The sequence below is a fragment of the Haliaeetus leucocephalus genome, unplaced genomic scaffold (assembly GCF_000737465.1).
Source record: "Haliaeetus leucocephalus isolate CR32 unplaced genomic scaffold, Haliaeetus_leucocephalus-4.0 Scaffold306, whole genome shotgun sequence".
Taxonomy (NCBI): Eukaryota; Metazoa; Chordata; class Aves; order Accipitriformes; family Accipitridae; genus Haliaeetus; species Haliaeetus leucocephalus.
In genome coordinates this window covers 3,430,827-3,446,467 of record NW_010972742.1, presented here as the reverse complement: position 1 = coordinate 3,446,467, position 15,641 = coordinate 3,430,827, and the positions used below count along the sequence as shown (strand labels likewise).

General features: G+C 48.3%; 1 protein-coding gene across 1 annotated transcript in view; it reads right to left on the bottom strand.

Annotated features, from left to right (window-relative positions):
* Positions 1-15,641, bottom strand: part of VAV2 (vav 2 guanine nucleotide exchange factor) — a 150,865-nt gene that overhangs the window by 112,233 nt on the left and 22,991 nt on the right. The window contains exon 2 of the mRNA XM_010570820.1: positions 5,021-5,137. Coding sequence (XP_010569122.1) covers positions 5,021-5,137 — 117 coding nt within the window. The remainder of the gene's footprint in view (positions 1-5,020; positions 5,138-15,641) is intronic.

Below are 15,641 nucleotides of genomic sequence, written 5' to 3'. Positions count from 1 at the left end.
TCAAACGCCCCTCTCCCCTCCCGGCCGCTATCGCTTCATACGCTCAGCGGCGCATACAGAAAAACGTACCGCTTTTCATTTGCTCTTGGCTGCAAGAGGTCAGAAAAAAACCCCCAAAAGTCAAGAATGGGAGAAAGAGAGCTGCTCCCACCGCCAGTGGGTCAGCTGTGGGAGCGCAGGCGTTGGGCTTGCTTTGTTACAGCACCAAAATGCAGCCATTTATCCAAAAGCTTTGCAATTTTCACCTATATTATTTCATATCTATCTCTCCCCTTTTCTCCCCTTTATATGCCCAAACTATGTTACATAGGCACGCTTTAAAATACTGCTGCAGGGATATTGACTTGTACGTGAAGTTAGAGATGATGGAGGGAGGGGAATTCTCAGCAGAGAAACAGAGAAAAACACAAACCACCAACTCTCAGTTATTAATCCCTTAAATAATTCTGACAACACTCCCCACCCTCCTATCTGAAACCAAGCAGAAAACTCAGTTTTCTGACTCTGCAAGAGGGTGACGTGTGTTTGTGTCAGAGAGGGACGGGGGCACGATGGCAGTCGAGCCCCTTCGCAGCTCTCCCAGCACCCCATCCCGATGGCCGGCGAGGTGGGACCTCTCGTTTTGCAGATTCCCCAGCCGCAGGGAGCTGGTGATAAAGCCAGGGACAAATCTGCAACAGCATCCAGCAAGGACAGCCTGGATCCCCTCCAAGGGCTTTCCAAGAGCTCTCCACGCTGGCTCATCGGCAGGAGGAAGGGGACGCCTTTACACCAAAAATTATTCTGAAGACACAAACGCTTTGTAGAGAGCACCCATCGCTTTTAACTGTGAAAGTACCAGCACAGCCCCTCTTTGGCAGCTCTTGCCGCAGCCGCCGGAGCGTGCCGCGCTCAGGGCCGCCCTCCCCATCACACACATCTCCTCCCCAGACACGCAAGACAAGCCATGTACGAGTTCTCCGTCAGCCACCCCCGGGTCACACGTGCCAGCGAACCTTGGTGGATTCAATTAATTGAGAGGGAGGATTGATCCAGACCCCCCCTCCTCTGAGCCCTGCTCGAGCTGCGAGGTTGGTGCAGCTCTCACCAACCTCTGGACCAGAACCAACGGAGTGAAAAACACTACTTTAATCTCAGTATCAATATCTCCTCATTTTTCAGCTGACCTGTGACTCGCTTCCCTTTTTCATTTTTAGAACAGCATCATTTTGTATCCGTGGGTCAGGGTAGGAAAGACCCTATCTCGCAAAAAAGCTTTTTTCAAAGAGTACAGGAACTTCAAATGAAAGTCAGGACAATTAAATACACGTCAGGAGAGCTGAGAGGAGTGGGAGGCTAACAAATGGCACGCTCCACAGGTTTATGAATATTTGAACTATATTTCTAAAAAAAAAAAAAAGTACATTACTGCAAGTTATTGAAAATGAGTAACTCCCTTTAATGAACCTTGCCACCATCGTGCTGACTAATAGAGTGATAAAGAGTTTAATCCATATTTATGTACATTTTATCTCATTATAGTTGGTGCCAATAAATTAGCAAGTCCAATAAGAGTTACATTTTATACCATCACTGCTATTAAATGTGCATGAAGTAGTGTGCAACAGCACATCGTACATGAGCACTAGCTTTTAATTTTATTTCTTTTTTAGAAGCCAGGCTGTACTAGCAAAGACTGGGCACAGCACCCCAGCAGAGAACCCCAGTGCTCATTCTTGCAAGATCAGACCCTAATTGGGGATGAGGCAATATTAACAGGGGTTTTCTTCCTTGGAGCACTGCACACTGCGCTGCTTCTGCATCCTGCAGAGGAGACACAGCCACAGAGAAACACTTCTGCAGATGTCGCTAGTGATTACGGATAGCTTTAAACTTTAAAGGGATAAGATTTAAAAAAAAAAAAAAAATTAAGAGCCAACTTGTAGAAAACAATATAATAATATATTCTTTTAAGGTGTCTTAAAAAGAGGCACAGCTAGAAATACAGGTGGTCAGCATCTCAGGTCACTTTTGGAAACCTCTGTCATGAAAGACAGCATGTCCTTGTCACAGCGGGATTGCTTAACAACTGGACATTGGGAAAAAAAACTGGCTGTGAGCAATTTAAACTGGCCTTTCGACTCCCTTGGGTAGCTGGGAAACACTGCAACCGAGTTTACAAGAAACATGACGCATCTGTTTGGCAAAAGCCTGCACTTGCCAATTACCCGACATCCCACGAAGGCAGAGATGGAGCTTTTCAGCTCCACAGGAATTTTGGCCAGAGAAGCCCATGTGGTTCACCATCCCATTTCACCAGCTGTTATCCTGGTGACAGTAGGGAAGAAGTAACTTCCCAAGCTTAAAACTCAAGCAAGTAGCAAAACCAGGGATAAAAACTCAGGTTCCTGGACTCGAGCAGCCCCCAACCACACTTGGTCCTTCGGAGGAAGCTCCATCAATCCTACAGCAGCTCCTCCTGGCTGAAGCCCTGGCTCAGAACCCAAAGGGAGCTATGGAAACCTCTCTCAGAAAAACAGCTGGTCAAGGCAAAATGGAGGGATCTGATTTTTCTTCCTCTTCCAAAGCACTAGCGTTTTTCTCACACTAAGAAACCCCGAAGGACCCTGCAGATTCCAAAGGACAAGCCCTTTACTTATAGGTTGGCACCACATATACGCAAGCCCCTGCCTTTCTACTCGGTAATTACACTGCAGCAAACCCAAATGTTACTAGTAATTGCTGTCTCGCTGGCCTTCTGGTTTGGAAGAGAGAAATAACTACTTAAGTGGCATCCAGAAAGGAAACACCCAACACTACTCCACCAAGGTTCCTATGTAATTAAATGGTTGACTGTTACTGTGCTCCGTTCAGAAAATTCTCCTACACGGCGTAAGTGTCTTGTAACCAAAAAATGCTACTGATCTAAGGAATTAATAGCTCCAGGAAGAATTTTTGTGTGTGTGAAGTTTGTGTTTGGCCAGTGGGAACGTGGATTAGAGGCTCCTTTTGCTCTCCCTGTGACTCAAAACGGAAAGGCGCTTTGGTCAACAGCAGATTTTTCCCTGTTTATTTGCTTTGCCACTGTTGAACACAGATCTGAGGATAATGTGGGAATGAAAGGTGGCAAAGACAATGGGGATGTTTTGACAGGCTTCCAGAGGGATTTAGGGTGGTGCAGACTTGAACAGCTGATACCTCCACCAAACTGATTAAAAACTGCACTGGGAAAAGATCAGCGAGGTTTTTGTATACAGAATCTGTGCCTCCCACATCTTAGAAGGTTGTTTAAGAATGACGATGCACATGAAAATAAGCAAGATCCAGGCAATGAAGTACATTTAGATTTCTCGGAAGTTTATGACAAGTTTCCTTCCAAAGTCTCCTAAAAAACTAAACTGTCATGAGGTAAGAGGGAATGACAAATCATCTCCCCTTCCCAAGTCACAAACCTGAACGTCCCCCACAAAAAGTGAACAGGAGAAGGAGGGAATAGCTGTTCCCTAACCAGACCAAAAAGGAAACCAAGCTGTGTTCAGCTGACGTGTTCCAGCAGTGTTTAACGCCAGGCTCTATTAACAGGCATCTTAGGCAATTTGAAACAGCACAAAGCAAGAGACAATGTGACGATAAAGCAGCATTTTAATTAGCAGCGGTTCTTTCCCCAGCCCAAAAGGTTCCTTCTGTGCATTCATATTCCCAGAGCAACAAAAGCCTTCTTGTATTTCATAAATCAAAAAATTCATAAAACAAGCCCCTGCAATTGCACATTCCAGATAATGGTCCAGAAATAAATTAGGCAATAAATATCAAATAATATATCCCCATCAGCAGTGAAAATCTACTCTTTGGATAATCAGAAGAGAAGATGCCTTCCAGCAGCTTATGCCTGGTAGCTCGAAATAGGTAAAATAGAGAGCTTTAATAAATCTTTTAACACCTTTTCCACTGAAGAATATAGCAATTGTCCTGTGTAATAGTTTCTCTGAGCCCAGTATCCATCAGAGTAACAGCCGAGCCCTGACGCTGTTCATGTCAAAAGTCAGGGTATCAGAACAACAGCCACTTGTCAAAATCCCGTAGAATTTTCCTCCCTCATAGCTGGGTCTCGTTCAGCATTTGGTGCCATCCATCAGTTATACCAAAAAACACAAAAACACACTCTCTCCTCTCCCATCTAGGTGACACACGGTGCAAACAACAGCCAGCACCTAAGAATGGCTGGGAAGAAAAAAATACCCTCCAAACACATTTGTGAGAAACTCAGTGGACTCATTTCACCCTGGCATGAAAATTCCTGACTCCCACGGACACTCACTGGCCATGTTACAAAACTGATGGCCATTTCAGTAAAGCTTTTTTTTTTTTTTTTGCTCGCAGCCATGCACAGAGGCTGGGGAAGGACCGTGTGAAGTCTGCACCCACACTGGGGCAAAACCAGAAGCGCTTGGGGACGAAGGGTCCTTGCCACGCCGTTGGTACAAAGCTGGGTCCGGGCTTGTAAAGATTTGTAACACTGCTATAGGGAAATGTGCTGCTGGGGCTGCAGGGTTCAATCCCAGGCTGGTTTGAGCAGGGATGATGTTTAATGCTGGTTTGAATGCACCGTCCCTATGGGGAGCTCAGGGACAAGGAGATGGTGTGGCTTTGCCCCAGTCACCCAGTGAGGCAGCACCCAGTCCCCAGGGCTACACATTCCAACAGGTCTTACGAACTCATAGATACAAAGGTGTTTTGATTCCCCCCAAAAAAGACATTTTTCACCTGCTTTAGAGACTGATCCCAGAGGGTTTGTAATCTAAAGCAGAAAGCGTGAAGGCGTGATCTCCCTTCATTACGGACACACCAGAATCAGTCCCTAGATGTGCAGGCTACCACGAGCACAGGGGAACAGGTGCCCAACGCATGGGTTAAGGGTGCAGAAGGTGCTCAGAAAACCACAAAACCTTCGTATTTTCCATCCAAAACCTGCAGCACAAGTCTGGAGAACTGCCCCGGTGCCAGCTCCATCACTTCCCAGGAGCTCAGGAGTAACTCTTACCTTTCCAAAGTCCCGTACATCGAAGAGGTCAAAGGGATCAAACAGATCGCTGTTTCTTAACCCAAATTTGTCGTGGCACACTTTTAGGAAGGTTCGGATGTTCTTCAAACAGAGAAACTGGGGAAACAAAAAAGAAAGGGAGGGAAAAAGTGAGCAAGACAGGCACAAATTTTAACTGAGATTTACTGAGTTAAATTCACATGCGAGACAAGTTAACAGACTTAGAAACTTGCACTGAAAAGCCAGGCATTAGTTTATTTGTTGTTACTGAAGATGTCGGAATCCTGGTGCCCCATGTGGACTCCTGTGTTCTCAGCTGCGCACCAGAAACAAATGCCCTTTTGAAAAACAAGTTTCACATAAGGTAACATTGCAGAAGGGTTGGAAAACTGAAGCCAGGACGTTTCCCTTTCAAGGTCGAAGCCAAATATAAATTACAGCTGATGTTCTACAGAAGCCCAGTGTTGAACTTTTAACCATTTCCAGCATGATCCCATTTGGTTCCCTACAGAAGGGACACAGGTTACAGCGCTTACTGTACGTATTGCTGTACATCTGTACACATGCATGCATACACGCGTCCCAAACAAAAGATTGGGACAGTGAAAATTAGAGGTTTTTTGCTTTGGGGTCCGAAACAATGGACAACTTATTCAAGTCACATTTGCTCCCTTAGCCTCGCATCCCTCAGATGCTGCAGGCACCGTGAATGCTAACAGACCCATGAAACATCAGCCAGCCACGGGAGCTGCTCCCGACCCAGCTCAGATTCCCTTTCCCAAAACCAGGGCAATCCCTGGAACTGCTTCCACCAAGCTTTGCGCATCTTTAATCTGAGGCCATTTGAAGAGGCAGAAATCTCACACCTCTAGGGACCACCCTCAGTTCTTCAGATCGCTCAACTAGCAGAGTGACATTATGTTTCTCTTTCAAGAAAATCCCGTCACCAACTATAGCAATAATTGGTCATTTGTTTGCGAGCGTTGGGGATTTTGAAGACTGGGGACTCCAGACGGTCTCGCTCCAACAGTGATGCCTGGCAGCACAGGGGCTAAGATAAGAAGAATAAAAATCTGCTTCATTTTTGCGGCTGCATCACCTATGTCCTTCATCAGGATGGACTGACTCTGCTGAGGAAGCCAATTAATTTCACTTCTTTCTGCATCCTCATGCTACTCCACAAAATACCTTCAATTTATTGCTGTCGTTTTAAACAACTCTTCTTTTTTTTTCCAGCAAATTCCTCACAAATACGTAACAAATGCTTTAGAATTATAAGTAAATCAACCCATTAAAGGGGTGAATCATCCCCACGTGATAAATAGGCGCAAGATACAAGCTGCCTTTGGGTGGGTTTGGTCAGCGCGGTTTTGTCACATGGCACTACCTCTGCTCCCCGAGTTGTCATCAAACCAACACCACACAAAAACACCGCTTGCAAACTTCACTGCGAGTTCAAAGTAAAATAAACCAGCTTAATTTTCTTTTAATTAAAAGAATCAAAGCAGAATCTTTGGGGCCATCATATCTCCACAGGCATGCCTGCGACGCAGCTTGTCGTTATCATTGCGTTTGGGATTATGCGTGAGATTTGTGGCGATGGATTAGCAAGCCCACCTCATTAACAACAGGCTGATTCACCTACACAGAGAAAGAAATAACCTTTTACCCTTCTCCCCCACTCTAACCCCCTCTACATGGAGCTGCCAAGCGGCAGCAGAGCTCCCCCAGCACGGGACATTCCTGTCGCATCAGAGCCTTCTCATTAGACAAGCAAGTGCCAGAGGCAGAAATTGAAAACAATTCTATTTTTCTAGGGCATTCCTCTATCTCACATAAACACTGCAGTAAATATAATCTGTCTAGACTGAGAGGTTTTTTTGGAATTGCTTTACAGCCTCTCTCACTGATACGGGTTATTTCATAACTTTATCTTCTGGGTCTCTGCAAGAATTTACACCCTGGGCAAACCGGCTGCTTGCAGCAGGGGTGTATTTTCTGTTGTACTGCAGTCTAATTGATTTCAAATTTCTAGCACGTGTTTATTTTAAATCCTTTTAAGCCTCCAGTTTTGAAAGTTAATGACACAGCTTATAGCCATAATTACACACAGCAAGAGGCAAGCTTCATCTGCAGAACCGCCCTGCCTTTCTGCGGCATTCGCCCCCCACCTCCCGCTCGCCCCAAAGCTGGGGCAGCCACAAAAGCTGAAGTGCTCGGGAAAGACGGACTTTCACAGCACCGATACTCAGCCAAGCGAAAAACACCCAACGGGTGGGAAAACCCGGACCCTCTGCAAGATGCCTTTGTGGTTCAAATTCCTGAAAAGCTCAAAGTTCACACTACCTCCTTTCTGAAGGATCGCAAAGAGATCACACATCCAAACAAATGAACACCTCGTCCTGACGGTGTTTCTAACAAGGACTGAGCCTTGGCTCCATCACGAGTTTAGACCAGGCTGAGCTACCCCCATCTCAGCTTTCCTGACAAGGACATGACCCACCACGCCGTTCCAACATCAGCTGCATCCAACTGTCTTTGCTCGTCCAATTCAAACCTGGAAGCCATCTCGCCACCAGCTGCTAAACGAGCACAAGGCAAAATACCTTCTCGTGCTTTCGCTCACAGGCGTTTCGAGGTTGGTTTGCTGTTGATGGAAGACCACGAATTGCTGGCTTAATGGTGTTACTCAACGGCCACATGTTAAAATTAGCTACAATTGAATATGAGCTGTGCCGAGGCCGTTTTATTTACCAGTCAATCACACCTTTGGACAAGTAAACACTCCGCAGGAGAAAGAGAGAGAAAAATCAATGTTCTCCGTGGGGCTCATTCACCACCTGCCAGGCCCAAAATCAATGGTGTCATTTATATGCTTCGAGCGGGAGACCAGAGCTGAAGCAGGGTCCTGCGACTTCTTTGGTGCGAGTGCCGGTGGGAGCCCAACGCACCGCACCTCCCGCGTCCCACCATCGCCCTCCTCCGCACCCAAAGCGACCTCGGTACCCGCCAGCCATCGCTTCTGGGGATAGACACCGTCACCAACCGGGATGCTCAGTTCTGGAAACAGACCCCAGAGACCACAGCATCTTCCACGGATACCGGCGTCTCCCACTGTACCACCAGCCAGGCTCCGAAAGCGGTCACAGCACAAGTCCCCGGCGTGGGGAGAACTCCCCAAACACTGCAAAATGCATCCAAGGGGCTTTGGAGAGGGAAATTACTAAAACCAGAGCAAAGAGGCGAGGGGGGCAGGGATGGGACCGTACCACAGGGAGCAAGAAACTCATCCGGTAAAACAAAATACCTTGAAGCCTGCCAATAGATGAGAAAAGTCTGTGGTCAGTTCTGACCCGATCCTTTGAGGGTTGCAAGGAGCCAGCACTATAGAGAGGCAGCGGTGACAGCCCAGCTCCTGCTGTTGGCACAGCAGAAGGGCCCTGCCACCTGCACTCGCTGAGTTTCGGAACAGCTTTGCTTATTTTTAAACACTCTGCAATGCCTGTAAGGTGAATAAACTGCTCTCGGCTACCACCCGTCCTGCCCCAGCCCTGCAAAAACCTGCTTTGCAAAGCAGGGCGGCTGCAATTTCGGCAGCTCCGCCTGGGCTCTGGCCAAGGCAAGGCAGGACCCCAGGCACCTTCGTGAAGGCATGGCAGTGAGCAGACCCCAGCACCTGGGACACGCTGGAAACTCCTCAGTAGCTTCTGGGATGTTCTTTTTTTAAAGAGGGTTTTCACGGCGTTATTGGGTTTATTGAATTCAGTAAGTTTAGAGACTCCTTGGATGATCGCTGCACATAGAAAAGGTATTGCTGCCAAGTTTTCAATGCAGCTCAGGAAACTTGTCCTGGAAATTGATACATACATTGGAGAAGCCTTCCGTGGAGATCGAGAAAGGGACAATTTGGTACCTGGGATAACCCCAGATACTTGGGATAACTCCACTTTGCACAGGGAGCTTAGAGGGGACATGTCAAGCCACCCCGAACCCCGGGCTGGACGGGCAGGTCGGATGTTTGTGAAGTTGGAAACTACGACTCCGGGGGTGGGAGAGCAGCTCACGGGAGGGTGCACGGTGGCTCAGCACCTCGCTCCTCCTCATGGCCCCGTTTTAGTTACCACCACCCCTCCCTGTGGTCCCCGTATGACTGGGCGCCCGCAGCACCTGCGCTGACTAGACAGCGGCCATTTCCGATGCAAATTCGTCAGAAAAAGATCCAACTACTGGAGGACGGTGAGGTTAGGTTGGAAACGGTCCCCCAGCCTCGGCAGAGCTGACGGCAGGCTGGAAAGCCGCGTGCGTCCCCAGTCCTCGCATTTGGGATGGCACAAGGGAGGGGAGGGGCGAGGCTTGGGAGTCTCCAAGAGACATTTAACAACGTGACAAAACGTAGGAAAAGGAAAGAAATGGGCTAGACGATTTTGTCTGGCGGGGCAGGATCATGCAACAGCTCACAGCTTTTTTGGAAAGGGCCTTTTGGAGAGGCAGCGACTGCCGGCGGCTGGGGTTAGTGCTCCGGGGAGGAGTGGGGCCGCACACAATAGCACTGGGCGCTGGGCACACGGCCACGAGCTGAACCGCGGCCAAAGCCGTGGGCTTGAAATGGGTCCTGCAGCATGCAAGGAATGCTGCAGCTTTGCCGTTTGAGATAACCCACTGACGAATGACGAAAGTAACTTTCTGTAGCGCTTCCTGACCGTGATGTCAGATTTCCTCTTATCTCGCTGCCGGCACGGCTCGAAACCACCAGGCGAAAAGTAAGTCCCTGACAGGGAGCTGTGAGCATCTGCTTATCACAGCCTTTGCAAACGGGGAAGGGAGGGTCTCTCATTGAGAAAACACATCATTTGCAACAATCAGTGGGAAAATTAGTATCCTGTGGCACAAACCTCTCAAGAAAGCCGAAGGATGCATCTCCTGAGTCATGTCGAGTTCCCCCGCGCTACTCTGACATTGCAAAGGGGCATCAGGACTCCCTTTACTTGTTCCAAAGTCAAGAGCGGAGAGAAAGTCCAAGAGCATCCAAGTACCCAGCAGGAACTGCAGGGCTGCAGGCAACATAACCCCGCATTTAAAACTGCACAAATCACAACCTTTATCTAATGTCTCCAAATGGCTCTGCCTGACCTAGCTCCTTCCACATCAAGGTGTTACCGGGAGAGTTTTGGGAGCAGTAGTAAGAGTCAAAAGCACAAGTGGAGCTTGTATCACCCTCCACCAGCAACACCAAATTTTTCACGGCTTTGTTCCTTCTCGTGCTTCACCCCATTGTCTCTGGTGGAAAGGAGCAGCCACAGAAACAATACAAAACATCTCTGCGGGAAATTTCCTTTCCCATTCACATTTGGATTCAAGTCGCAGCTCATCAATTACTTTAGATGGACAGATTAAATTCCGGGTTGTTGGACAGCAGATTTATCTATTGAGAAGTAGAGAATGAAATTATTTCTCAAATAATTTAGTGCTATTATTTCCCCCCATTTCAAAGACATTCCTATCGCAGAGTGCTCACAGGCTGGGCAAATTCCACTTAGCGAGACTGATTAATGAGCCCAAAATGCTGATGAGCGCTGACCTCCCCACAGCTTCTCCTTCTCCTTACATCCACCCACAACCAAGGATTAATCCTAGGAGAGCACCTGAGGGAGAACAACCATTTATTTTGGCAAACACCCCACATCTCATCACCAGGAGGACCGGGAGAAAGCAAACCTGCAGCAAGCAAAGGTCCTTCCCGGCAAGGAGCATCAGCCAGAGCTCAGAGGGGCTACAAACCTCCTGAACAAGCTTGCCAGGAGCTTCTAGCTTGCCCAACAGAAGCACAACACTGGGAGGCTGCCCAGCAGCAAGCCCAGCACCGCAGCACGCCGGGACAGGCTGCCGAGCCCCGCTTTGGTACCTGCTCGTCTCGCACCTTTGCTCATCATCGTTCTGAAATGGGTCAAGCAGATAAAGAGCTCCCAGTTACCTTACGGAACTTCCCATCGCCACGTACGGGCTCTCAATGGGAAGAGGTGTCTCGGATAACAATATTAAGCTCATGGACTGGAAACCGGAATATACATAAAATTGTAAAAACAATTAAAAAAAAAAAACAAACCACAAACAAGGGGAGGTTCTGGAGTAACTGATTAAATACACTGAAGTCACAAGCCTCAGCCCCAGAGGGAGAGGAATGGCTTTTAGCAGCGCTCAAGTCAGAGTGGGCACAAACATTAACCAGAGCTCCTGGATTTCATACAAGACATGAACTACTGAAACAAGGCGAGGAACGGAGGCAAACACCTCCGAGGTGGCAGATGTTAAGAGGACGTGGGAAGAGCAAGAGACAGAGCACAGGGTCAAATGATTAAATCCAATTAGTCAGAGATACAGAAGAAACGTTCGGTGATATACTGAAGCATATACTGAAGACGTATCGGATAAAACCGCATCTGGTGCTTTCTCTGCTTGCAAGAGGAGCCCGTGCGAGGGCAGCAGCATCGTGTGTGTGTCCCCCCGGGGCTGCTGTCACCCCACCAAGCAGCACTGCACAGGCCAAGCCCAGCAATGCGGGAACTCGTCCTATTTTATCCTAGGAAAGTTTTGCTGACCCCAAACTCCCCCTGAGGACCGCCAGGCTCATTTCCTCCATTACACATGCTCCTTCAGAGAAAAACAGAAAAGAAAAAAAAAAAAACCAAACCAACAAAAGTCCAGAAGCGTGGATAAAACCCCCATCAGGCAGCCAATGAGTCCAAGATGATAACGTAGGGCTGCAGGAGGGGACGAGGATGAAGTAACACCCCCCAGTTTGGAGGAGGGAAAAGAAATCACAGGAATGCCCAGATGCTCGCGTCCTCTGAGGCAAACTCCCGATGACCTGAGCCCTCCCCGGTGGCACGGCAGGAGAGGTTCGTTAAAACCCACGCAACGAGCCAGCAAGACCCCGCATCGCGTGGCCGGGAGTGCTTGGCTCAGCCGAGGGCGGCCGCTCGGCGTCCGTCTGTCCGTCCGTCTGTCCCGCCATCGGAGGGTCACCCAGCGGCACGCAGGGGCTTTAAATGAGCGGAAGGAAACTGCGATTTCCCAAAGAAAACGGCAGAGCCGCCGCTGATGACAGTACTTCCCTGCTTTGTGGAGCCCTCCGAGGGCTGCAAACGTACGGCTCTGCTGAGAAAGGGGGAATCGTTAAGGTAAGGGCTTTAATTGCAATGCCTGGGAGTGCTTTAGCAGAGATGCTTACAAGGTCTGAAATTCTCTGCTCACACACCTAAGGTCTGGACAGCCCAGAGCTTTTGCCCAACCACCCAAAATCCAGTGGGTCCAACAGGTTCAGCTCCGGTCCAAACCCCAACCACAGGTTTGAGGTTTGTGCAACTAAAAACCTTGCCACTGAGGTTTTAGAAAACCCTAATCCAACTCCCTGCATCACATCAGGCAGCTGATTGTACTTCAGAGGTTTATGTTTTAGATGTCTAAGCAATCTGCAGAGCCATTCCCAGGAATAAAAAGAGCTTCTCACAAAATCAGGTGGGCGCAATCCTCTCTGAAGGCCCTGGTCTTCACCAACTCCTCCTCTAAGAGAGGAAATTTCAGGTTTCCCTCTGTGAAGGACAACACTGCGTTGAGCCATGTTACAAAATGAATGTATGAGAAGCAACACCCTTTTTTCCTTCGCTACCCCCTCCAACGGCAATGCATTTCGGGACCTGAATGGAGAACACTGACTTCCCGACTACATGAAGGAAGGGCAAGTGGGTAGTGGGACACTACCACATCCCTAACGACCTTGGACAACCCTGATGCCCTTGCGTTACCCGAAATCAGCATCTGCCGATGTGAAAATCCCTCCTGGGATGCTCTCCTGCTCTGATGATCTGCCCGGGCAGTAGCGATGAGCCACATCCTTCGCAGTGCTGGGGCGATGCCTGGGAAAGACTCGTGTTACATCCCCCCCAAAAAACCCCAAAAAAACCCAAGCACAGAGCAGCAGTTTTCTTTGCAGGTCCTAGCCTGCCCCAGAGCTGCGTGGGGCTGGCTGCCGGGATGGGGGACGATGGGGCAGGGAGCAGAGGCTGTTTGCAGCCTGAGCTACGGCTAAATGTGGGAAGACCACCAGGTATCACTGCCACGCTTTAGAGGAGAAACCCAGCTGGATCTTCTGAGGCTTATCGGTATCATAGGCAAATCCAACAAAGGGGTTTCTTTTCGACTTTCCCACACAATCCAGGGTGAGAGCCTCCGTCTCCTGCGTCCCAGACCTGGGCTGTCTCTGCGGTGTATTTACCAGCAGGCTGCCAAATCCACGCTTGGCTTTAGCGAGCAACACGATACGAGACTCTGTAGAGTTTGGAGCTGGAGAGCTTGGAAGGATTGCTCAATCTGCCCACGTTTGGCACCTTTGACGGAGAGTCCCCTTCCACGCTTATTAAATTCAGCCTTTTTCTCCTCTCGCTGGAAAACATGCAGCTGTGTCAGGGGAACTCAGCTAAGAAAGAGGCAGGGGGGGAGATGTCTTGGCTTTTACTATTGATGTGAAGTCCTAAACTCATGTTTGCCTCACTGGGGCTCACACTTCATCACTCATAAAACATGACCATAGATAAAAGATGGGATATGCAAAAAAGGAATTGTGATTATAGCTGATCAAGAAATGAGATACCTTCCCACGCACTGAGTTTTCAGCAAAAAAAAATTCAAAACATTTTGGCCAACCCGAAGCTTTAAGACAGGACTATGACCTGAACCATGACAATCAAATTATAACACAGAATTCAGCTGCTGTTAAAGAAAATGAATAATTACGTAACCGTATATAGTGTTACACTGTAATGATACGCTTACAGAGAACTTTCCAAGCAGTCATTGTTCTCCTGCTCTTCAGGCTGGTGCAGGGAATCAGACCATGATGAACTTTTGACAGGACAGCGATGAGAACAGCTACGGTATGTCTCCAAAATGAGTAAATAGCAGCCAAGTCAGGAAATCAAGCCTCGTCATGTCAAGTATTCGGGCCAGACCCGAGAAAAGAAGCTCCAGGAGGTAGCCTGCAAGCCTGGGCCAGTTCAAGAAATTCACAGAACTTATTTTTGTCTCTTTAAAACCAAGCTGCCCTATATAAATGCTGAAGAGACAGGCTCTGAGAGTTTGGAGGCAGAAGTGAACCATGGGGTGGGATCTGAGGTAGATGCCTGCAATAGCTGACTCCAATATCATTTACGCAAAACTATCAAAACAGACTATTATTAAATAATAACCAAACTTGTATGTTGAATTCATGTTTTACCAGAGTCCCATGTGAGCCCAGATTCAAATACCCATTGATATCTCCAGACCACCCCTGAGCTGATCGGGCCACCGGCTGTCACCATCAGAGAGGCACATCCTCATGTCAGGGCGCAGAGCAGTCTCACCGCAGACACCGTCTGCTTTTCTTTTTTAAAACATCCCAAGAAATCTTATTTCAAACATTCTGCCATCAGATCACCGGCATGCCATCTCCCAACATCCAAAAGACTTTTCTGGCAAGAGCTTGTACGGATGCCATTGCATTATTCATCCATCACGGGTATATGCAATTTTTCTACACACAATCATGGTTTTGGGTGACCTGCTTCCAATTAGACTCACTTCAATTTCAGAAAGCCTCAGAAATCACAACTAAATGTGTTATTTTCCTCACTGCAAGAAGTGCCAGGTTACCTGCCAGGAAGCAGAAGTGCTGAACAAACGAACCCCTGATACATTCATCCCACCGAGCTGAAGCAGCACAGCACACAGAGGGGAAGCACCACTGAAAAGCAAAAACTCAGCCATGAAAAATATTTGTAATGCCACATTTGTTGCAGCTTTCACCTTTTAAATTGGCAATGGAGGAAATAACGGCCTAGAACAATTGCAAACTTCTGTCGTTTTGAAATTTGCAGAGTCTTGTGCTCCAGACAAGATCTGGAGATGATAGTTTAGCTTCCAGATCAGGTCTGAAGGACCCAAACCTGTAGCTGGCGCTGGCAGAAGAGTTATGCATCCCAGAAGATGGAGATAGCCTGCTCACGGTGACGGCTGCTGACACGCACCCTGACACCGTTACACCTGGGCTGCGTTACACCTTCCTGCGCTGTTGCCCAAGTTGCTATCTATTCCCAAAGCCTTGCTAAAAATCAGGCCCGGTGGCTGACGAGGGGTTCGGTGAAAAATGGTTCCTAAATGTCACACCAGGGACAGGGATGGCATTATTAGAAGCAGACAACACACACTCAGAAAACTCTGCTTAATGGCACCAGGTAATGATGCTGAAAGATATCCCCCAGCTTCTTCCTAAAGAAGTAATTAAAACCAGAACACTACTTTTCACATTACGGATAACTGATGCAGACCTGCATATGAAATCAAGCCGCATTTTGCAATATTGAGCTCACAATGAGCTTTTAATAGGTCTCTCGATGCTCCTCTGCCTCGTGACAGCACGCTGGGGCTCTGCGCCGAAAACAGCTCCTCGCCGCAGAGATGGGGCAGTCTCAGAGCAGCTGAGTGCCTTCTTCACCCCCAAAAGCAACAGAAACGGGGTCCTGGGGGTTGCTCCTGGGCCGGCCATCCCGTGCATCGTTCCTCCAGCACAAGCTCCCAACACAGGTTT